This window comes from Vitis riparia, chromosome 1 (genome assembly GCF_004353265.1).
Source record: "Vitis riparia cultivar Riparia Gloire de Montpellier isolate 1030 chromosome 1, EGFV_Vit.rip_1.0, whole genome shotgun sequence".
NCBI classification, from domain to species: Eukaryota; Viridiplantae; Streptophyta; class Magnoliopsida; order Vitales; family Vitaceae; genus Vitis; species Vitis riparia.
This window is the reverse complement of record NC_048431.1, coordinates 9,201,315-9,225,530: the sequence shown is the minus strand read 5'-3', so window position 1 is coordinate 9,225,530 and position 24,216 is coordinate 9,201,315. Positions and strand designations below refer to the sequence as shown.

The following is a 24,216-nucleotide window of genomic DNA, read 5'->3' as shown; positions in this document are numbered from 1 at the left end:
TACCTAACTCCGCAGGGCCGTGGGGGGAAAACAAGGAGGCAGCATTCTAGATGATTAGAAATTAGTATTTATTCAATTTTGTCATTTTTTTATCGTTGACCCAGACCAACTGGTCTATCATGACAAGTGCCATATCATGGCAATAGGAACAAGCCAAAAAAAAAAAATGGAACATTGAAAAATTTAAATTTGTTTCCTTTCTTAATTATTTTTCTTTTCTTCAATAACTCTTACATATCCTATGGAGATGTTTTTATATGGAACATCCATAAAATGGTCACTTACGTATAGAACATTTCTTCTCAATTCATTAAAGGATTCTGCTGAGATGGAAAGAAAAAGGAGAAGGCAAAAGCTTAATCATACACATGGAAAGAATGTAGGTAACAGCCTAGTCTTGATTCTCGGGCCCGCTAATCATACCAGGAAACATAACAAGGCTTAGAGCCTTAGACAACTAAATTGAGATTACATGTTTACTGATATACTACTTTTACAAACCAACAGACCCAAAATAGCAATTAAGAAATTGTAAGAGAAAAATTACAGAAGATCCTTAGCTAGCTTCACTGGTTTTTCCTTTACAAATGCCATTTCACCATTTGCTCCAGTCAGTAGGTGATGATCTGGCTCCTCCTCTTCGCTCTCTCCTGACGCAGATGACACCAAGGAAGCTGACTCATCCTCTGTTTTGCCATTACATTTAGACCATGGGAAAAAAATTGTCAGAAACATACATGTTATAAAATATATATTTAGAAGGCATTTTTTTCTCTTTTTTTGGGCCTATACAGAATATATATTTACAAGCCATTTTTCTTTTCCTATTTTTTTTCTTTTCTTTTCTTGGATAAACACAACTTCAGCAACAACAGGCGAAGCAGCCCCCAACAACAAAACCACACGCTTCCCCCTCAGCCCCCACCCAAAGAACCTTTAAAAAATAAAGGGAAAAAAATCAGAGGGAGAGAGATTCTCCAGTTCAGTGGAGCACATATTCAATAATGACAGGAGACCAATGTAAGGCTCTTAACATACAGAATTATGTGTGCTAAGGATCCACAACAATCCATGAACTTTGCAATATCCCTAAACTTTTCCTACTCCACTATTCATGACTATATTGAACTTTTGACTTATGGAAATAAAGCATGCAGGTTGGTCCTTTAATTTCAATGGATTATAATTCCTATCCAATGCCTAACAAGGCTCTTAGGTAAGAGGATCAATATTACAATATAATAAAGCTATGGTTTAGCATATCACATGAAAACTTCTCGTCTTTCTTCTCATTTTTCCTTCTTAAGGTTCAAATGTATAGCAAAATATAGGTGTATATATCTTCTTTTTTTTTCCTTTTTCTTTTTGATAGTAACATAAGGTATAAAATACAGGTTAATTCCACGCATCTCTAGGCTGCATCAGCTCCATTCTCTGATATGATACGACTTGAATGGATATAAAGAATGTGGTAGATGCAGCAGATTTCAAATTTCCGTGTCAACTAGGGTTGACTAATAATTGACAAGCAGGTCTTAATCTTGATCATCCAATTTTAAGCAAAATTATATTACAGAGAAGAAGCACAAAATACATAACCTAAACCAGGTAGCTTAGAACAACAAGCTTACCAGAATAGATAGGATGATCGGGTAGATGTCTAATTGCCGTAGCTTGAATACTTTCCGGCAGCAGACAATTGCAAAATGAACCTGAAACTTCAAACAGCTCTCAAATTAGATAAAAAGGCAACACTAATCAACACCGGCCACAAGATGTGAGGTCAAGGAGTGCAAGCAGCTACATAAGTTGCTTAGATCATTACCCCTCCATATATCCATTGCCAGAATGACATGGAACTACCAGAATATATGAGATCTTTGGCAGCTATTCTTCAGAGGATCTTTTCTTAAATGTTTAAAAGTAAAAACACTTGCTCAAAAATTGATTGATATTAGAAAATTGAAGAGCTACAGGATTGGTTTCACACCCATAACCAACACTTAAATAAATCTGTAACAAGAATAGTGTGGATATGCAATTTACCATAATCACCAGATAATCTACATGAACAAACAACAGACCTTCCAACTTACCGAATCGGGCTAATCGATTCACCCATCCAGGAATAGGCTTGCCAGTGAGACGAAGGCAAACTTCATCAGTAAAATGGTTGCAATTTTTAGCAATCAAATGATAAGTATCCCCATGATATTTTCCAGAAAGGTGCTCCATGAATGACCGAAATTCTGCACGAGACATGTCAGTGCTGCCCAACATGACTGACCGTCTGAAGATAAAGCCCGGGCAACTTCTTGGTTCCACCTCAAACACTCCACTAGTTGGGTATTCATGTGCTCCATATCCATACTCCATACCATGTACTGCTTATCAAATTAGACACAAAATCTTCTGTTAATGCACTGTAGGAATTTAAAAATGGAAATATGGAGAAAATCAGCAGCACATGTTCACCATATAATGTGAAAAGCTTGCCATAATTTAAACTAGGAGCTTTAAACTTCACATACAAAAATGGTCAAAAAGCGTATCCTTCTACCGTTAAACACATGCAACCCTAAATTACAGTCAATTTTCTGTGACATAATGGATTGTAATCTAACATCATGATTGCTAGGATGTGAAGAGGCATCTGAGCTTTGATGGCTAGGTATGAAATTGTATGGATGAGTCATCAAACATTCTAGATTTGGTATTCATACCAAAGTTGAGAAGGGTTTATGAGGACCCTTATTGACTAAACTTGATATAATAACAATTTAAATAGAAGCAGTCAAATTTCACATACAATCGTAGGTTGACAAGGGTCCCCATCCAGTATTAAAGAAATGGCACCTAAAATTGTGGTCATTGCAGTGACGTCATGGATTGTAATCTAACATCATGATTGCTAGGATGTGACTGCCCCATTTTTTATGGTCAGGGGTGAATTGTGTATGGATTAGTCATATAACATTCTAGATTTGGTATTTATACCAAAATTGAGAAATCCTTATAAGAATAAGGGTGAATTGTGTATGGGTGAGTGAGTCATCAAACATTCTGGATTTTGTATTCATTCAAAGTTGAGAAAGGTTTATGAGGACACTTATGGAATAAGTATCTGATTTGAAGTGACATTGCACCTAGATATCAAACATGACCCATCAATGCCTTTTTCCATTGCATCTAATAAGCACCACCTAAGTTCAAACCTGAATGATATCATAGGTTTCGCTCAAATAAGGCATTTTAGATTTGTCATCCAAATCCCCAATACCTAGGCAACTAAACACTGATAGAATTAATTACTAATTATTTTAATAAAATAAATGTGAGGAAGATAGTTCCCCAAGTGAGATAAGTTTTGAAGTTCAATTTTTGGCCACAAAAAATCCCCTCAATTTGCAATTAAGGTGTCAAAAGACACTCAAACACCATTCTCAAGGCACTGCAGAGGAAAAGTCCAGATTTCTTTACATCACTAAGAAATCACTAATATCAAATCCAGCATTAGTCTTGATGAGCATGACTTTCAATATGATTGGAGTACTCAATACATGGTCCCTAATAACACTTGTAGGATGATTCCATTGCCCCCTCTTTTTAAGCAATAATCAACAGAATAGCAGATGCAGATATTTTTTAGTAGCAAAAATCATATCATTAATTGCATGTCCTTTTGGCCATGAAAATAATGTTGTATCTATCACACAGCCTAATCATCATAGTAATATACAAATCTGGCAAAGAAACTATTGTTTCAAGCATCTCCACTTAAATATAAATGACCATGCCAATTGAGAGATGCTTTATGTTTCCTTTTTTTATTGTCTGCCTAAAAAAAACACAATTGGTTCTTTTGAAGGTATGGCACCATATTCTATGAAAAACTACCTCTAGTTCCTATGCTTAATGTGGACCTTATGGAGGGAAAAAAATGATAGTGTTCAATGATATTGAATGATTCGACCAAGCTTTAAAACATTCTTTTTTGTATACTTTTGTGAATTGGGCTAGGGTGTATTTAGAGAATCATACTTTGTCCATGATTGATTTTATAGAGTTGCTATTTGTCTAGCTAAGGGAAAGGTTTTGGTCTTTCTTTTTGCCTAGTTTCTTGGGCATTGTTTGTATACTTCATGTGTACTTTTCGTTGCTTCTAGGCGTTTCCAATACAAGCTCATATTTACTTATAAAAAAAAAAGTTCCTGGAGGTTCCTAATAAAAAGCAATACTTCTTGTTACTTAATAAAGTAGTCCACCTTAATTACAAATAACTTTGAACTTCAAATTATCAGAGAGAGTACAAACCAAAAATATTTATCTAGATTCCTATAAGATTTGTTATAAACTTATTGAACATTTCTAAACAGTGCCAAGACAGCTTTTCAGGTTTTGTCAATACCACACATGTTTATTTAGAACTTCCTGACAGTAGAGTTTGCGTAAGATGTTTGTTTTTCATTTTATGGGATAAGCGATATGTTAGCTCCTATTAACTAGCATTGTCTAGCATCACTACAATAGCATTGCTATCATCATCAAAATGAATATATATCAGCAGACCTTAACATTTTCAATGTAATATCCTAATCCCGAAAGGAGAGAAACTAATACTTACCAGGAGTGCTCCCCTGAATTTCATTATTCCAATTTCAGTCCAAACAAGATTTAAGATCTTCAAAGAGATTTCTGTGGGTGGAGTGGCATGCTAGGCAAGTGGGTATAGAGGTTAGAAATGGAGACAGGCAACTAATGGACAAGGGTGGTTATTGATATGTAGCATATTGTGAGGGTGAGTGGGATAAAAGAGGTGAGAAGTTCTCATAGGAACATTTACTGATGAACTAAAGGGGCTAGGAGGCTTTCTCATCATATTTATCTCAACGATTGAGGGGCACAGGGAGAGATTTAGCTTGATGTTTGGCACATTCATCTACTTCTTAAAGAAGAGTTCTCTGAATCTCTTAGAATAGCATATAATTTTAACAACTGGGTGGACTCCAGAAGTGCCCAACGGAATTTGTGATTTTGTGCTAAGGTTCATCAAAGGCTTCAATGATTAGGAGCTTGAAATGGTGGATTTCTTTATGAAACAATAGCACAAAACAAAGATCAGGTAATCCAATATGAATAGAATGGCTAGGAGACTTTGTTTCTCAGTCAAATCTTTTTATGGGCTTTAATGTAAAAAAGGATATGTTACTTTTTTTGAGAAATTGGGGATCTTTGCTTCCAGAAGAAGGATCATTTTTCATCTCGATTGCATTCTAACTATGGATCTTCTCACACAAAGAGGAAGGTAATTGGTGCTATCTGTGTAACTGGAATGGGACTATGGCAATCATCTATTAATCACTACCTGATGGCTAGGAAGCTTGGCTCAAACATTTTGGTATTTAATGGGGTGAGTTGATTTAGAAGCCTCATTTTTCAACAAAAGCATTCTAAGTATCAATCTTCTCATGCAAAGAGGAAGGTCATATATAATTGGTGTTGCATGTGTAACTGGGCTAGGGACTATTGCAATCATCCATTAATCATGATCTGATGAATTACAAAGCTCAAGACAATGATTTTGCTATTTTTAGGGTGAGTTCATTTTACCTCGAAGCATCTTTTTTCATCACAGGCATCATCCTAACTATCAATCATCTCATGCAAGGAGGAAGGTACTATATAATTGATGCTACATGTGTAACTGTGGAAGGGACAATTGCAACCATCTACTGATCTGCCTAATGGCTATGAAGCTTTGATCCTTCATTCGGTATAATTGACAGTTTTATGCATAGAATTGGGTTCAAGAGATGTGAAGCCGATCACTATTGCTATGTTAAGTTTTTTGACAATTCTTACATCATATTACTGTTGTATGTGGATGATATGCTTATTACAGGGTTTGGCATTGAGGAGATTAATAATCTGAAGAAGCAATTGTCCAAACAGTTTGCAATGAAGGATTTGGGAGCTGCAAAGCAAATCCTTGGTATGAGAATCATTAGAGACAAGGCTAATGGTACATTGAAGCTTTCACAATCAAAGTATGTGAAGAAAGTTCTCAGCAGGTTCAACATGAATGAAGCTAAACCAGTGAGCACACGCTTGGAGAGTCATTTCAAACTAAGCAAAGAACAGTCACCGAAGACAGAAGAAGAAAGGGACCATATGAGCAAGGTGCCTTATGTCTCAGCTATTGGCAACTTGATATATGCTATAGTGTGTACAAGGCCAGACATTGCACATGCAGTGGGAGTTGTGAGCAGATTCATGAGTAGACCTGGAAAGCAACATTGGGAGGCAGTCAAGTGGATTCTAAGATATCTGAAGGGTTCATTAGATACATGTAGTTGCTTCACAGGTGCAAGTTTGAAATTACAGGGTTATGTAGATGCCGATTTTGCTGGTGGTATTGATAGTAGAAAGAGTACTACTGGGTTTGTTTTTACTCTAAGTGGTACAGCTATATCATGGACTTCAAATCTACAGAAGATTATTACTTTGTCTACTACAAAAGCTGAGTATGTTGCAGCAATTGAAGCTGGAAATGAGATGATTTGGTTACATGGTTTCTTAGATGATTTGGGTAAGAAGCAGGAGATGGGCATTCTACGCAGTGACAGTTAGAGTGCAATTTTTCTTGCCAAAAATTCGACTTTTCATTCAAAGTCGAAGCATATACAAACAAAATGTCACTTTATCCGTTATCTTGTTGAAGATAAACTGGTAATACTTGAGAAGATTTGTGGATCTAAGAACCCGAAAGACATGTTGACTAAGGGTGTCACTATTGAGAAGTTGAAGTTGTGCGCAGCTTCAATTGGTCTTCTAGCTTGAGGACAGGAGGATGAGTTGCAGGGATGAGGGATTGTTTCTTAGAGGATAGCGGTTTGATGTTGGTGATTGAACTAGTCTCCAAGTGGGAGATTTGTTGGGCTTTGTGGAGCCTAGTTTTGTTTGATCCGGTTTGACGACCCGACCCGAATAATATTGCATGGCTTTTTAATGGAAGATTTACTAAGGCTTGTTGGGCCTGTTTAGCTCATTGTGGAACCACCTTTTGTAATCAGGGTTTTTTAGTGTGGTGTGGTTGTCGTGTTATATATAGAGAGAAAATATTGTAGTCGTTGTTGTTGTACTCTGTATTCTTTCCTCATAATAGTGGTATCCCTGCAACTCCGTGGACGTAGGCAAATTGCCGAACCACGTAAATATTGTCTTATGTGTGTGATTGTTTTTCTTTGGCGTTCGTTTTCTCTATTTTTTTTGTTTCTCATAGGTTGGGAATTCGGTTTAATTCCCTACAATTGGTATTAGAGCTTGGGTTGAAGATTTTTGGAAGAGTAAAAGATCACAAAGCACACAAGATGAAAACAAAAGGAATTTTCACTGAAGGTGGAGTCGATTGCTCTTTCGTGGTGATATGATACAAAAAGATTTGTGTCATAGAGAGATTGAAGATTAACTTTATGGAATTTGGTCCAAGGTGGAGATTGTTAGGAAGTGTCCCAAATTCCTAATTAGTATAAATTCCTTTTTGTAAAGAATATTATATAGAATATTTCTAGGTTGATATATTATTGTAATATTAGACTTCCTTATAGAATAAGGAAGGTTGTTGGAAATATCTCTATAAATATTATAGGTCATAAGGGGAAAAAGTTATGAGATGGCGATGGACCTGTAGAGACTATACGAGGTGGATAGAGATGTGAGGAAAAACGGGAGGTACCCGGTGGAGCGAGATGACTCGTAGTAAGGTATGGATACAAGGAGTGGGGAAACATGGGATGTTTCGGGAACCCAATAGTTGTATCTGGTTCTATCCTCTGTAATATTCTCTATTGTATAGTGGAATCATTATCTCTCATCCGTGGACATAGGCATGGTTGGCCGAACCACGTTAAAACCTCATGTACCGTATGTGTGATTGTTTTATCTTTGTGTTATTGCACTAACATTGTTGGCATTAAAGCTTTCGCTGACACTACAGGTTCTATCTCAGTCATTGAAGCACATTATTGAGTCGGCATGTAAAGACCTATAAACTAAAAAAGAAAATAAGGCATTGAGGGAAGACCCTAATTTATCGAAACTAGGACATGTGGAAGGATCATGACAGAAGGGCACTTGAGGGGGCTGAACTTTTCCCTTTGGAACTAAAAGATATTCTCTAGAGGTAGCAGCACTCATGAATGAAGGTTGTACTAAACAACAGGTGTTGATTCTTCATTTTCTCATAAGCAAGCAAGAATCATAAATTAATTTAAAAAGGTAACCATGAAGAGGCAAACCACAGTGCATAAGATATGTGTAAATAGCACCATTCAATCAAAGCTAAAGATGCGAGAGGAAAAGCAAGAGTTGGCGGGGTGCCTTTGTTGGGAAGATAAAAAAGAAGGCCTAGAAAGCAACTCCTTTGTGCTTATTTTGGACCTTATGGAAGGAGAGAAACCGAAGAGCCTTTGAAGATTCAAAACTAACAAACCATGCTATTTTACGCTCCCTTATGTACATGTTTTTGGAGTGGGTCAGCATACATTTAGGATCTAGTTCTTTGTCCCTTTGACTTCATAGATTAGTTGGGCTGCAGGTGAGGCGAGGGTGTTGTTTTTTGTCCTTCCCTCCTTTTTGCCTTATATACACCATGTATACCTTAGACGCTTTTTTTGATGCTTTTAATACATTTGCTTTACTGATTGAAAAAAAAAAAAAAGTGAGAGTTCCCAAGAAGTCTAACCCCAAGCCAAAGGGCATATCGGTTTTATCAATGAAATAGATGATTCCCTCCCCAAGAGAATCTCTAGACCAAGAGTACAAAGACAGAAGGACTATTTCTTACCCAAAAAAAAATTGTCTATTAAAAGAAAAACAAAAACAAATAGATTCTTTCAACTTTAACTCTGACACTTCCAGCCCTTCAAAGATTTCTGATTTCTTTCCTTCCAAAATATACCAAAAAAGGATAAATGAAGTAGTTTTCCATCATTTTATTTTTTACTTCCCCAAAATACCACCTTGCAGAAGGCTAGGGTATCTTTGATCAAATAAGGTAACAACCAAGAAACACCATAAATGGAAAAGGATGTGATTAGACAACTCTGCTTCATCTGCTTGCAAAAGCAACACAAATTCACAAGATTCTAATCATATTTATTAATAGGTCTATGATAAGACTTTTCTCCCAAGCAGCTCTTCAATCAATAGAACCAATCTTAGGTGGCAGGCAAGATCCCCACAGTATCAACAATGAAAGGAGACCACATGCCTTAAGGAGAATTCCTTGAGCTATTGTTTAAGAGAAAAACAACCCCTTTGAGACATCTTTACTAAGAATTCTTCCTCCTCTGCATCACAATACAAATGCAAGACTACACAAAATTTACCACTAATTTGAGCTCCCATTCATGGAAACTTCTGAGGAATCTCAGACCCCAATGGCCACCCCTCCCTACTCTATTCTGCCACCTCCGCGTCTCTATTAGCTGCCAATGCCAAAAAAACTGATAATTTATCCTAGAGGAGACTCCTCGCACCAGACATTAAGCCAGAGCTTGGTTCTATAACCATTCCACACAAAAACATTGGTCCTAGCTACTTGAGGGTGCTGTTCATGCAAGTGGAAAATTACTCATACTATATGAAGAAGTCAGTAGTTCTTTTAGGTACTTGTTAAAAAAAAAGAGTCAGTAGCTCTTTTAGGTATGAAGGATGTACTTGGGTAATAAGCCCAATTTGAAATAGAGTCTCTTGCTATTTTACTCTATGAATCGAAGTGGGAAATTGTAAACGAGAAGTCCAGGCATTATTTGGTAATGTACAAGGGAGTAGGAATGAGGGAGACTAGGAGAGACCAAAAAAGGCTTTTCTTTTAATGTAAGTAAAAAGATCATTATAAATTTTATTTTTGGTTATGTAAATGCTTTTTTTTTATTTTTTTGATAGACAAATAACGTAAATGTTATTTAATTGTTCCCCCCCTGCTTTTTTTATTACTGAAAATAGCAGCATAATATTGGGATGAGACAGAGCTTATCCAAGTTAGTTTCAGAAATATCCAGAGTGCCTTGGGTCACCCACGCTTAGCATTTCTTTTAATAGGCAAACAAAGCAATATATTAAAAGATGCCTAGCAAAAGAGCACACAAAAGCACATGGGACATATACAAGGGCACAACAAGACAAAGAACAAGAAGAGAGAAAACAAAAAACACTCTTTCCACTTACTTGCAACTTAACCAATCAACAAAATTCATCATAGATTTTTTTTTGATAGACAAAGAGAACCATTAGATTAAAAACGCCAGAAAACAGGGGACGCTCCCTATGTACACGGGCTGTATACAAAGAAGGCCCAAAACAAGGCAACAAGAGATATGGACACATCCTCAAAAACCACCTTCAACCCACTCCAAAATATTACTCATAAAGAAGTTTTAAGCTCTTGATCAGACAGCTCTACATTGTCAAACGATCATTGATTTCTCAACAGATTTTTCCTCACCTTTGCACATAAGACTTTTTTTTATAGATAAAAAGCAATAGTATTGAAAAGCACCAAAAAGGAACGCACCAAAGTACACACGATGCATACAACGGCCACCAAAAAGCACCACCTTTGCACATAAGACATCTATTCACCAAAGTCCATCCTATCCTCTTTGACTTATCTATAATCAAAATTCCTTGTCAAATTGCTTTCCAAGCAAAAAAAACTCACTTTCAAACCAATGGATTCCAAATCTGATCTCCCACATTCCATCCAAAAGTAATAGGATTTAATTGAGAAGTTGCCACTCTTCAAGGCCATCCACACCACTCTATATTTTTTTGATAGGAAACCACGCAAGAATATATTAATAAAAAAAGAAGTACACAAGGAGGATGAGGAATCCTCCCTCAAAAAAACTAAACAACATGAAAAAATAACAATACACTAGGCCGTCCCATTGGAACTATTGGAACTACACACTGATAGCCAATCAAGTAGTAATACGTTAAGGGGGGTGCCCTTAAAACCCGCTGAACAAAAAGCCCAAAAGGACGCAAGGAAATGAATGGAATCCCAAAGATTCCCTGAATTCCTAGCCTTGTCCTCAAATATCCTAGCATTTCTTTCCCGCCACACAACCCAAATTAACGCTATACTCGCGTTTTGCCATAGCATTACCCCTCTCTTGGACTTGCCGAATCCTCTGTAATTGATGAACATCATGTCTGAAATGCTTTTCGGAGGAACCCAATCCATCTTGGCTAGCTGAAAAAGTCTGTGCCACAACCCCAACGTCACTGAACAATGGAGAAAGAGATGATCTGCTGATTCTCCTTGTTCCACACCACTCTATCTTCAACACCCCTCTTTACTGATTTTCCTTGCAGTCTCAAAAGGAATGCTTCAACACCATCTAGCACTCAATCATGGAGTTATCTTGCAAAACTGACTCCAATGCCCTCCTAGTTGGCATGGTCCCATACATCTGCTACCCAAGCATCACTTGAGGTATCTATAGCATACAATGATGGGAAAGAAACACTCAAAAACAAATCTTGCACTATATATCCTTCCAAGATGAATGCCCACCCTTAGCAGTGTTAGATACCCCATTGGAATATATTTATACCCTAGGAAAAATAGACTTGTGGTTAGAAATGGGGGCACTTATGTTTAGATGACAGGCATATTTGGAATCAAGGGGATAAGGAAGACAATAATTCCAAAAAAAAAAAGTGAAACAATAATTGCAAAGTTTGTTTAGAGTCAAACGGCCATAAAAAATAAAACTTGTGAAAATGTTAGAGAAATTTCAGATAAATGTGATCTAGTAATTCTTTTGAAATACACGAGGGAAAAGGTATTGAACAGAATTGGAAGAAGATTGAATTTCATAAGGGACAAGCCCTGCCATAAAAATAGTCCCTATTTTTTTTTATGACGAGGATCATTTGGATCAATTAGAAAATTAGCTAGGTCATCTACACTAGTTATTCTCTGTTTGGGATTTTCTTGGTGCTTCCAATGCCTTTGAAGGAGTTGTTATTGGGAACTTGGGGGTAACCTAACACCTATGTTGGGAGAAGGTGAAGGAGGTTTTGGATGCTTGCTCCTTTGTGAGTGATCAGATCAATTTGAAAAGAGCAAATCTTTGAGGGAGAGGAAATTCCAAAGTGTTGGTAAAAAGGACCATTTTAAATATTTTGTTTTCTTGCCCAGCAGTTTCCTCGTATTTTAAGATTGACTCCTTGTTATGCAGTGCTTAAGTAGGAGGTAGGGTTTGCCTCTTTTCTCCTATCCACCTGGGTCACACACTCTTTTTGTTAGGCACCTTGAATAAATCTATTTTTTTATAAGCACTTTAATAAATGTATTTTAGTTGTCTATCAAGAAAATTAGCTACAAGGGCTGGTTGACTCTAACAATAGAATTATCAGAAACACTTGAAATAACATTTCCACAATGAGAACAAAGTGAAAGAATTATATGTAGCCAGGGAATCATATAATACCCAAAAAAGTCAATAGCATTTGGGCTCTGATATTGTTTCAGTTGCTTTATAAATTCTGAGATTCTTTATATCTCATTCAACTATCTGCTTCAAGTTTCTTAGTTCTAGTATTGCTTTCAAAATTTAAGAGATGCAGAGATCTAGTAATAGATTAAAAAAATGCTTAATCATGCAGATAGGTTGCCAAAGTCGATTCAATCAACATTACAGCTCCACCAAGGAATGGCACTTAAACTGCAACTTTTAGATTTAAGATTGTGATTATTCAGATTCAATACTAGAAAAATCCCCTCAGCCATTAAACAAAAATATGCATAAATCCCCCAAATCACCTCAAGAAAATCAGCAATGATCTATCTTCTCTGCCCTTGCAATGGAAACCAATAATTCAACAGCAAAAACTTCGTTCAAAATAATATTTGAATTTGGACACTCTAAAAACAATTTAAATAAATAAATAGAATCCGTACCTTCAATGCCCGAATGGAAGATTCCGAGGCCAAACCAGTAAAGGTAGTTGTTTATAGGAGTAAGATCATATACATTGAGATACAAGAACACCCGACTCTTTGTTCCATTATTCTGCTCCTTTGCAGCGCTCGAGCTCGACGAAAACAACCGCATTGTATTTAATCACCACCCCCTCAATTCTCCAACTCTATTTCTACAATCTCAACCTCAACATCTGCTACAACAAAAAAAAATAAAAAACCTAGAAAAAATTCAAAAAAAAAAAATCAACAAACCAACTTTTTCCTTCTCAAATTTCAATTTCAGAATTCAGGGCTAGCATCAACACAGAAATAATGTGTAGCAAATAGAAAATATAAAACCCCCCGTGTTTGGTTGCCGAGAAAACCACCGGCAGACAAAAAGACAACGAAACAAAATCCCACGAGAGTGGAGGTTCCTGCTTTGATCAAGATTGCAAAAATCTTTTGTCGGCAACCAAACAGGAGAAGGAAACAGAAGAGAATTATTACCAAGAAATGGAGAATTTGAAGAGAGGTGGGAGAAATCAAGGTGGAGGAGAGTGGGAAACCCTAGAAATTCAGAATGGACGATGGAGAATGAGAGAGTATCTCAATTTATGTCTGTATATATTTAGAGGGGAGAGAGAGAGAAGATTTGAGGCTTTAGTTGAAGCACTTTGGCGTGATGATGGTGGTGTGAGATAAATTAAATAATAAAACTTTATTTATTTAATTAGCCAAAGAGAGGTTAAAGGAAAATTTAATTGATTATAAAAAATAAACAATAATTTCTATTTAAAAATATATTTTTTATAATTAACAAGTTTACTCATTTGCTCCTTCAATCTCTCCTTTGGTTGATGCATGGATCCAAGTTATTTTGAGTGTCTTTCCTTTTATAGCTTTTGAGCAAATTATAGATAATTTTTTCCCTCATATAAGAAGATTGAAGTAAAATAATATGGATGAAGTTTTGTCCTCAAAAGGACACCAAAAAGAAAAAATACGTCCTAGACATTATCTAATATTTTGTAAAACAAATGTTTGTTTAAAAATTTAAAATATTTTTAATTTTTATACATAGTTTTTATTTTTATTTTTTTATATTTATATAATTATTTTTTAAAATAGTCTTAAAAATATAACTAAAAATAATTAAAAGTATTTTCTGAAAACAATTTATTTTATGTTTTCTAGTTCTCAAATATATATATTGTTTTAAAGAATAAAAAACTATTTTGAAAAACAATTACCACATAAACTTAAAACTTCTTCTCAAAATGTTTTGTTGTAGAGAGGTAATTACCTCAAATTTTTTTGGTATCATTTTTATGTTTTTTTATTTTCAAGTTAAAATATTAAATAATGTTCGGTTAAACTTAATAATTAAGTCAACTTAAAGATAACTTTAAACTAAATCATATTTAAGTTGTTTAGCTTAAGACTTGACAATATCTATATGGTTAAAAACGGATCGTTACAAATGATATTAGAGTTAATCATCAACCTTATTGTGGGGGTTTGTTTGCCTTTATGAGGGTTGTTTGTCTGTCTGACTTCACAATCCCTGAAGACATAATAAAAATATTATATTTACATGAAAAGTAATTATGATATCCTATATTGAATAGGGAAAAAAGTTTCACATTAAAAAACGAAAAGAGATGGATTCAAACTCTTGGTACGAATAACTCATGCAACAAATTCATCCACCACTACAATTGGTACACACAAGAAATAGACTAATTTGATAGTTTTTTGTTCCATATAAGTATAAGTTTCTCTTCATCTTATAAACGCGTTTTAGAGCTATGAGAGCTCTTTGGACCTATACAAACAATATCTACATGATTGAAAGTAAGTCATTTTTCTCGAATTTTTATTTTATGTATTAACATTATTCGATAAAACTCTTTTAACATTTTTTTTAACTATTAAATCTACATATTTACCTTCATTTAAATAAAGTATTAGGTTTATAAGAGAAAAAAAAAAGAATAAAAAATTGAAAACATTATAAGATGTGTATATTTCTAAAAATATATGAAAAAGCATAATAAAAAAATATATAAGTTGCTTTCACTTGAATATCCTGCCTAGCTTTAGAAGCCCACATTAATATTTTTCACTGTGCAACTAGTTGACATGAATGATAATTGTCTCTGCAACTTAAGCATTGTATGTTAGACTTGCCTTTTGCCATGGTGGGGCTTGGTGCTGACAATAATTGTAGTGCTATGCAACTTAGCTTTTAAGAAATACATGGCATGGCAGTTGACAATATTAGCAGGTGCCTAATTAGTTTCGCCAATTTAATGATGACTTTTATTATCACTTACTATTTCACTTAAGCTCAATAAGACTTTTTATACCCGTCAACTAATTTTGTTAAAATAATTTATGATTTTAATAAAATAAAAAATAAAAAATTATTACTATAAAAGTAAGAAAAATGTTACTTTTTTGTGGAATTTCTATTTTTACTTATGTAATAAATTTTTACAATATCAATAATATTTTAAAAAATCGTGACTTTTGGCCAAGTCAAAAAGATAAGAAGCATCCCAAACTGGTGGTGGGTAAATCCTCATTATGAAGATGGCTGGCAGCCATCTCTTTGCTTCCTGAGAAACCAAAACTTTTTCTTTGGTTTCTGTTTGCTCTATCCCGTCGCCGCCCAACCCCCTTTTTCACGCCAATAAAGTTTTACGGTTTTTTTCTTCAGCCATGAAAAATTTCCCATAAATAACAGGTTTCTGAGGATCATTTGAAGAGACAGAAAATTCCAATCACATAGAGTAGTGTAGAAAATTGGAAAAAGGGTGACGGGTATCATACCAAGGAGAGTGTGTGAGAGAAAAATAAGTGTTCATAATAGAGAATACCAAATGATAAAATTGTGAAAATATTTTGGGGTGTGTAAGTAAGAATAATATTCGAGTAATATTTTGTTCAAATTTTATCACATAGTGGATTATTTTTTCTACTTCGTCCTGTGAAGGTTTCCCTCGTTTTAAGGGTTTTACCATATAAATTGGGTGTTCCTTTTTCTCGTCATTTTATTTTATGTAGATTGGTATAGTCATCTAATTGCACATTTTATTTTCTATGAATTGACACTACTATCCATTTACTCATTTATGAAGGTTGATATAGTCATCTAATTGCTTATTTAAATTTTTGAAGGTTAGTATAGCCACTCAAGTGTTTATTTAAATTTCTAAAAATTGGCATAGCCACTCAATTTGCTTATTTAATTTCTTGTGGATTGACATTACCATCAAATTACTAATTAATAATTATCCTAGATCAACAAAACCATCCAAATATTACTTATAATATTTAACAGGTGTCGTGCATTCCCAATGACGGGCTCTTTGTATATATTGGATTATACACAAAAATGAGAAAGTTTCTTAATTTGTAAGGAATTATTGGACATACCATTACTTGTGGAAATAAGCTATATTCCTAACGTGAAGAGTATAAAACAAAATTCAAGAAAGGAATAATCGAGTAAAGGATAGCCTTATTTTTCATCCATTTTTGAATGCTCCTACCCCACTCTTTGGGGCACTACTGATGAGTCTTCTTCACTCACAAATGATAGAAGTGAAAGCACAAAATGTAAGTATGTATATATGTATTTGCTTCTCCATTTGCATACAGCTTGCTGTTTGGCTCTGTGGAAGTTGGAAAGAAAACTATGGGCATTCAAAACTATGGGCATTCAAAACCAATTCAAATGAAAAACCTTAGCTGTTAAGACTTGTGGTAGGACCAGGGAAAGCAGTGGCAATATTGAGCTTCTTCATATAATCCAAGTGCCATTTGCAGACTATTCCTAGCAGCATAATCCATCCAACATATGGCCGATGTTCTGAATTTTCCTGGGGGGTTCTCAATATGGGACATAGACTGCATAACATTTTTGAAGCATTCCACTCCTTACGTCCAGCTATGTTGTACTCCTTAAGAGTCAAATATAAGTTAGGGTGTCACTTTCATTGAGTGTATGAAATGATCAACCATCCCATTTGAATGTCGTGTCTTTCTTTTACAAAGAATTTGAATAGGGAATTATGGTAAAATTAAATGGCTAGAGGGTATCATTCTGGGAAAAAGCCAACTTAGCAGCTGCAACTTTAGATCTAAACAAGCAATGTGCCTTAGTGAATTAAACAGAACATGGTGTAACTTGTAGATGTGAAAGGGAAAGGGAAAGGGCATCCATTGTGACAGGACCACCAACCTTGGGCCAGAATAATGGAGAGGGACCCAGTAGATTGATGATGTCTGAGTATTAATTTGCTCGTTGGCACGAGCACGTCACACATGGCATTATCTTTGTCCTGCCTCTGACTGGGGAATTCTGGCTGGAGATGGGAGGCTGGGCCGGCTGAGGCTTTTCATTGTTGACCCTTCTTTAGGAAGTAGGATCATCCCCATTTTTAATGTCTTCTGGTTTACTGTCTAGTTCAATTTCTCACTGTCCATTTCAGGTAAGTCCAGTGTGACCCACAAGGATAAGATTTTAAGAACGAGAGTAGCTTGTTCACAATCAAGCATACTTTATAGAACAACCACGGCATACTTTGAGAGTCAACCAATGAACACAGACCACATGCTGAAAATGCTCAAAGCAGAACCTGATATTTCTGTGAATGGATAAAATATCCTGCTTACAATTCAGTCACCTGCAGAGCAAATGGGGCACAGAATATCATACCGACATTAGAATTATTAATTTTGATATGTTAGGTAAAGATTCAATGCTTTGAGTCCAGTTATTTCTCAGGTGTATGGAAGTTGCATGGACATTTTGTCAGTGAATTGTATACTTCACTTGGGAATTGAAATGAGCCTAAGGTATCTTTGGTAGTCCATGAACAGCTCTGGTTTAAAGAAGGCTCAACAAGGTCATCTGGGTCCAGCTTCATCACCAAACAAAATGAACCCTTTGCCCTTTTTTGAACACATTGTTTATCTGCTACTAGTCTTAACAAGAATCCGGGATTTTTAGGATTCCTAATTTCAGTAGATGACCTGAAACTGTTAATGCCTTCTTCAGTCATTGAGACCAGGAAAAGAAATTTCTTGGAAGCTTTGATTTCTTTCCCCATACATACCTGGATGCCCATTAGAGCATAAGGATAATCTCTTTTTGGCATTTTGTTTCAATAGAATTTGTGGTATGTCTCATTGTTCAGCTACCAGGATTAGATAAAATACAATGTAAAATACAGTAAACTGATATAATCTCCACAAGTAAAGAGTTTCTCATTTTTCATTTTCACAAGCCAAAGGCTATTATGGTCGTACATTTACAATAGCCACGTCCTAAATTACAAGACATGTAGATTAGAAAGATCTTTGTTATATCAGTAGTTATATTTGGATTTGGACAACATTATTGCTCGTAGGGTACTTGTAGTTAGGTCGAAACGGTTGAGCACAAGGAGGAAGAAAATAATATATGCATTCCACCTGAGAGCAAGCCAGAGAGTTGCCTAAGCACAGTGGAGTAGAAGGTAGCTTTAAAGGCCTTGACAGTTGAGATCTTGAGCTTCAGTAACATTATAGTATAAAGAAGATAGTTTTCCATCAAACTTAGAGACCAGTTGTTGGGCAGACAGCCCACAATAACGCTTCCCCAGCCTTGCAATGCAAATGTCAATGATTTTCTTGAACATGCAGTCTCCTTGGATTAGTGGTTGCTCCACAAACTCATCTAAGGGCATCCACTGTGTGATTCCACAAAATAATGCTCAGGATGAACAGTAATAGCAAAAGAGCATATGAGGCAATGATTTGATGGGCCTAACCCCATTGTCATGCAGCAAGGAATTTACCTTAGCAGCTTGAATTTCAATATCATCCACGGCAATCTGAGTCGACAAGGGTCTTAGCATGCAGACGAAGAACAAATCTGACTTCTCAAAAGCCACGTTGTGAGCATGCCTGGAATTGGAGTCATACAGATAACATAAGAAAACTGATGGTTTAGGAGACAGCATTTGCAGAAAACATGTAACTGTGGGGTTTGACTGATTTCATCCAGCTATAAAGCTATTTCCCTTCTTATATTGATGAAGTTTTGAGACTTTTAAGTCTTGCTATAACATTCAATCCACCCAAACCTCACAGAAAAGCAATAGCTTTCAACTTAATGAAAAAGGGACTCTAGCCTGTAACTAGCAGTTCCAAGTAATTCCTTTCTACTGGAATCACACTACTAATTTATAATAAGTTAACAAAAGTGAAATTCCCAAAGAAAAGAAGCAGCAAAACTTGCATAATGATTCATTGAATTAACTTTCCTATATGTAAGAGAAAAGTATATTTTTTTTACCTGAAGGCAATAACCTCCACAAATTCGGTATCAATCTGCAATATAAATTAAAGGGAAGTTAACATTTATGGGAAAGCTTGTTCTCACCTTCTACACCACTCTATATGAAATATTAAATGGAAGAGAATCCTAGAGAGGAAATATTTTCCAAGTACAAAGGTTCTTACGCCAGTTTCCTCCTTGATTTCTCTTACAACTCCTGTGGAGATCTCTTCTGCCTGATAAAATGCACTGAAAAGAATGAATAGAAATTCTTCTTCTTTCCTTGCTGATCTTCATTTATTATTTCATAGCATAAGTAAAAGGAGAAAATAAGGTAATTTTCCAGACTCAAAAAACCTACCTCTAGAATGAAACCAGTTGGTATTTTCCAAAGACCAACAAGCGCTGGAGCATAGTGTTTTTCTTGTACCACAAGCACCTGTGGGCAGTCATCATCAGAAAGCTTTGTATTTTGTACAAGTTTAGGATCAGATGTTAAATGTTGTCATCAAATTATTCAACTGTTTCAACCAAATTGTTTCGTTAGGCTTTGTTTGCTTTGTAGGAGAACATAAACAGAGCTACTTCCTTTATGAGCAGTGAGGTGATTGGAATGAGATCAGCTATTAAGTAGAAATAACTAAGGGTTGACCACAAATAATGTGAGAAACAATTGGTTGTTGTATTGAAAAATCAAGTCTCTGTATCTGGAAAAGGATTTCTAAGAAAATAAATGAAGTCTAATTGGCATAAGGGTTTAACCAAAAGACCATATCCATCTGGAAATTTCTTTTTGTGATTCTTTAGTGAGTGCATTTAGGAACTCGATTGGTAGCAGGGGAATAATGTTGTTTCTGACAAACAGGAAGCATGGAAGAGTTCAACAATGGCTTATGACATATCCAAGGAATGAAGAGAATGACCAGAAGTAGAAAAAAGGGAAAATTAGAATTCTACAGGAACAGAACACAGATAGCAGCCACAAATAAACAAAAAATTGTTGTAGAACCTTCCCTACTTAATAAAAGGGCAAGTACACTGTACACCTATGCCCTGTTTGCCCAACAGCATGGAAGGGTGCTTAGAGGCATTGAGTTAGAGAGGGCAGCAGTTCAAAAACCCAGTGAAATTTAATGGTACCGGTCAAGGTTGTGCATGGAAAGCAAGTCAGATCAGTGCAATCCCACATTATAATCAAAAGAAAGTGCACCTCATTGTTGTCATTAATCACAAATCCTCCAACCCCCACATGGTGGGAAGCATTTGAAGGAAGCATGCAGGGTCCTTCAGGAATCCAGTATGTCAACATCACATATCCTCGCTCAGCATGATGGTACTGGAAACCTTCCTGTAACCAAATCACTCATCTCAGAGATTCAGTGACTTATCAATAGCGAAACAAAGAGCTGGAAGAGTGATCACTCAACACAACACCACTTTTGGGGTTATTTTGAGAAAATTTTCAAGTTCAGATGGAGAAGGTCCAAATGTAAGTTCTTGTTTACTTCCAGTGCAGAGTGCAGGAGTTTAAAATCAGGACATTAAGGATATAATCTTCACCTTCACTGCAATAGGAACAAGTTCTGACCGTTCTGCTGGCAACTTAAGCCAAACCCCCTTCTTTCCCTACAATCAAATGATATAAGAATATGAATGCCCTGAAAATACAGGATTACTTGGAAAATACCAAATTATTCTAGCTTCTTTTCTGGCTACGCAATTTCAAGTTTGTAGTACACAAATGTGAAAAATCCAGGCCCTTCTACCATGTGAAGAGTGCATTAAAAACTACAAAGGGTAGTTTGCATCCCACACTTGGGCAAAATGGCAATCCTAGAATTCAGAGAAACCCTCAAAATACAGAAGATCATCCAAAAACTGGGAATTTGAATGTATTTTCTGCAGGGTATGCAATAGGAATACAGAGAAAATTGCAGTCCCATTAGGTAGCCTTGAAGCAATCAATTATATTAGTTGAGAAGATAAGTTAGCCTAGAAATATTCAGCATACATTGACCCTCAAGAGCTGATACAATAATCAGCTAAGTGGAACCTTTCACAGCCTCACTATGATAATTGAGACACTAGCGAGCAAATTACCTGCATTTTCCAATGGGAAAGAGAGGAATGGAGAACCGTAGCAAAAGAACTTGGATTAACTGGTAATCTTTGTGGATCAACAACGACTCCTCCATACTCATCATCAATGGCATCAAGTACTCTCATCTCTCTGGAAAACAGATTTGACCTTGTCCCATTGGTTCCATTAAACCGATATGAAAAGGTTTCCACTCCAAGCTTCTCTTGCCCAACTGACTGGATTGCTTTACTTGAAGTATTTAAATAAGAAACCTTTGGAGAAACCCCTGAATATGAAATTCAAGAAAAAAACACACACACACACACAAAACATCAATCGTTTCATTTGAACTTTCAGTAGGTGAGACTACTGCCTCAAGCAATGCCCCAAAAGAATGCCAAGATTGATAGTCGACCCAAAGAGAATAATGCCCTGTTTGATTGCCAAGGAAATGGAGGAAAAGAGAACTTGGGAATCACACAACTAGTTGGTATTGAAGTGCTTGTCCTAATAACCCAAATTACTTTTACTTTCCTTTTCTCCATTTTCTGCTGAACCAAACATACCCCAGATTAGAACTACGGTTCCAGTAAAGAATTTACCTCTGTAAGAGCAGAACCATGGAAAGATTCTACCACCCCTTGAATTCGAAAGCATGCTAGAACACGGCCTTCCAACTAGGTCAACATCAGAGACAGACACTGACTTGGAATCAAACAATTTCAACTCCATTATAGACAGACTTCAAATCTCAACCACCTCTGTATAGCCACAAGCCCACAAGTAAACGATATCAAATGATAAATATATAGTAACCCAGATTAAAATACACAGAAAACGATCGCAGGATGGAAGAAAATTCTAGATTCCCATAACACGTATCGCTCAAGAACAAGGGTAACCCTTAGGATTCATCGCCTTTTCGGAGTGAACTAGAGATTGCACACGGAAATAAAAACACCGGGAAAATGGAATGGAATACAAACAAACAAAGAGTTATGGAGAAAACTCAGCTGGAGACAAGCATTAGAGCTGTGTATAAACTCATATCTTATCCAAGAAAACAAAAGAACAAAGATTAACGAAAGGGATTTGGTGGTGAAGTTGCGGTGGGGAGTGCGTGGCCTGTGAAAATGACAAAGAAAGCATCAATCAACCACAAAAAAAAAAAAAAAAAAAAAAAAAAGCTCAAAATAATCAGCAGTTATAATGAAGAAAACGAGGGAAGTGGGTATGATTTAGAATAAGGCTGGAAATTAAAGGAGACATGAACGTGTAGTGAAGTCACTGTGAGTGTGGAAAGGAGAGGGAGAGGGCATTTGAATATGGAAATCTCAAGCACGATGCGTCTCTTAAGAGCGTGGACCAATGAATTTTCATACATGTAAAATTTATATTCTAATTCCGTGACTCATCCCGGACGTTTAAGGGATACGTTGTGATGAGTCTTGGGTCGGGTTTTGATCATCTTATTTAAAAATTCGTTGATACCTTAGAAAAGTTCGGTCAATTTTCGATATCACATCACATTTGTTCTAAAAATTAATATTCGATTAGTTTATAAGTGACATTATTACGTCTCAATAATGAAAAAATATCATCATAAATATAAAATCTTCTAAAATTTAAAATATTTAGTGCTAATTCACAACCTTTATTTTTCTAATAGATTTTTTTATTCTTCATAAGATAAACTTAAATGGTTTTAGATCAAACTTAATATTTATGATTTAATGACTTAAGTTGACTTTTTAAATTATACTTAAATTTTTATTTAAAACTTATTACTTAATTTTTACTTTAATTATTAAGGTTATTTGATAAAATTAATTTTAAACTTATTCTAAATTATCAAATTGACATTTATTTGTAGAAGTAATTAGAGTAAATGGGGATAAAAAGATAAAATGAAATATGAATTTAAGAATAAGTTAATTATTTTAATTAATTATTATTTAAAATTATTTTTTACTTTAAATCATGTCATTAAATTATTTTATCAGGCTTACTAAGGGGATGTTTGTTTTTCTTTTTTTATTGAATTTGGTTTTTTATATTTAGTTAAAAGTAACTTGTTGATATTAATTTATATAATTAAATTAAATTTATTAATAACAAATTCATTTTAATTATATTAGTTGATATTAATAGTTACTTTTAGCAAAATAAAAAAAGTCAAAATTTTTTATTTTTTCCATTTAACCGAAAAACAAACACTACATACTTATTCAATAATTTAAAATAAATTATTAAATAATTTTAAGTTATCAAATTGGTTTATCAAATACCGATTAAGGTGGTGTTTGTTTGTTTTTATTGAATAAAAAAAATCAAAATATTTTATATTTTTTATTTAGTTAAAAATAACTTGTTAATATTAATAAGCATACTTAAATTAAACATATTAATCACAAATTTATTTTAATTATATTAGATGATATCAACATATTACTTTTAATTAAATATAAAAATTCACATATTTGATTTTTTTTATTGAGTAAAAAAATAAACACTTTCTTAATTAATCATTCATTTACTAAAAGAAAAATAAAATGTTAACAAGTTTTAGTGTTGATTTTTTATTTTTAATTTTGTTTAAATATTAAAAAAAAAGAAAAAAAAAAAAAAAGAGGTGGACCAAACATACATAATAAAGTGGAGTTGGGAATAAACCTAAACTAAGTATCGTTACATGTCATAGGATGATTGATATTATTTTTAACGTGAAAAGTATGACGGGATATTGTATATTTTTATTTTACATGCCATAGTGGTTTTGGTTATGTACCACGATAAGAACGTGTCTGACACTCCCTGGAAAAC

General features: G+C 35.0%; 2 protein-coding genes across 5 annotated transcripts; both read right to left on the bottom strand.

Moving 5' to 3' along the window:
* Positions 1-329: 329 nt before the first annotated feature.
* Positions 330-13,633, bottom strand: LOC117916834 (deSI-like protein At4g17486). 3 transcript variants are annotated; one of them, XM_034833033.1, is made up of 5 exons: positions 13,490-13,633; positions 12,977-13,218; positions 2,097-2,384; positions 1,632-1,718; positions 330-686 (listed from the first exon to the last, which is right to left on the bottom strand). In XM_034833033.1, the coding sequence occupies exons 2-5, from the start codon at positions 13,128-13,130 to the stop codon at positions 544-546; spliced, it is 672 nt and encodes a 223-aa protein (XP_034688924.1). In that variant the 5' UTR covers positions 13,131-13,218; positions 13,490-13,633; the 3' UTR covers positions 330-543. The 3 variants fall into 3 exon arrangements, with proteins under 3 accessions (XP_034688924.1, XP_034688917.1, XP_034688933.1); XM_034833026.1 differs by having other exon boundaries at positions 12,977-13,191; XM_034833042.1 differs by having other exon boundaries at positions 1,632-1,712; positions 12,977-13,191; positions 13,490-13,632.
* A 4,597-nt stretch (positions 13,634-18,230) lies between these two features.
* On the bottom strand, positions 18,231-22,738 carry LOC117923755 (nudix hydrolase 8). 2 transcript variants are annotated; one of them, XM_034842197.1, is made up of 9 exons: positions 21,996-22,737; positions 21,414-21,679; positions 20,874-20,939; positions 20,524-20,661; positions 19,675-19,752; positions 19,499-19,549; positions 19,332-19,366; positions 18,832-18,940; positions 18,231-18,723 (listed from the first exon to the last, which is right to left on the bottom strand). In XM_034842197.1, the coding sequence occupies exons 1-9, from the start codon at positions 22,123-22,125 to the stop codon at positions 18,517-18,519; spliced, it is 1,080 nt and encodes a 359-aa protein (XP_034698088.1). In that variant the 5' UTR covers positions 22,126-22,737; the 3' UTR covers positions 18,231-18,516. The 2 variants fall into 2 exon arrangements, with proteins under 2 accessions (XP_034698088.1, XP_034698095.1); XM_034842204.1 differs by lacking the exon at positions 20,524-20,661 and having other exon boundaries at positions 21,996-22,738.
* Between the last annotated feature and the right edge of the window lie 1,478 nt (positions 22,739-24,216).

Excerpts from the sequence above, each read along its gene's own strand:
- LOC117916834 (XM_034833033.1), bottom strand. The coding sequence starts at position 13,130 with ATGCGGTTGTTTTCGTCGAGCTCGAGCGCTGCAAAGGAGCAGAATAAT. Across the intron at positions 2,385-12,976 it reads CTTCCATTCGGGCATTGAAG|TACATGGTATGGAGTATGGA; the intron begins GTACGGATTCTA and ends TTTGATAAGCAG. Across the intron at positions 687-1,631 it reads CGATCATCCTATCTATTCTG|AGGATGAGTCAGCTTCCTTG; the intron begins GTAAGCTTGTTG and ends ATGGCAAAACAG.
- LOC117923755 (XM_034842197.1), bottom strand. The coding sequence starts at position 22,125 with ATGGAGTTGAAATTGTTTGATTCCAAGTCAGTGTCTGTCTCTGATGTT. Across the intron at positions 19,753-20,523 it reads TGATTAATGACAACAATGAG|GTGCTTGTGGTACAAGAAAA; the intron begins GTGCACTTTCTT and ends GACTGCCCACAG. Across the intron at positions 19,550-19,674 it reads CAACTGGTTTCATTCTAGAG|GCAGAAGAGATCTCCACAGG; the intron begins GTAGGTTTTTTG and ends GCATTTTATCAG.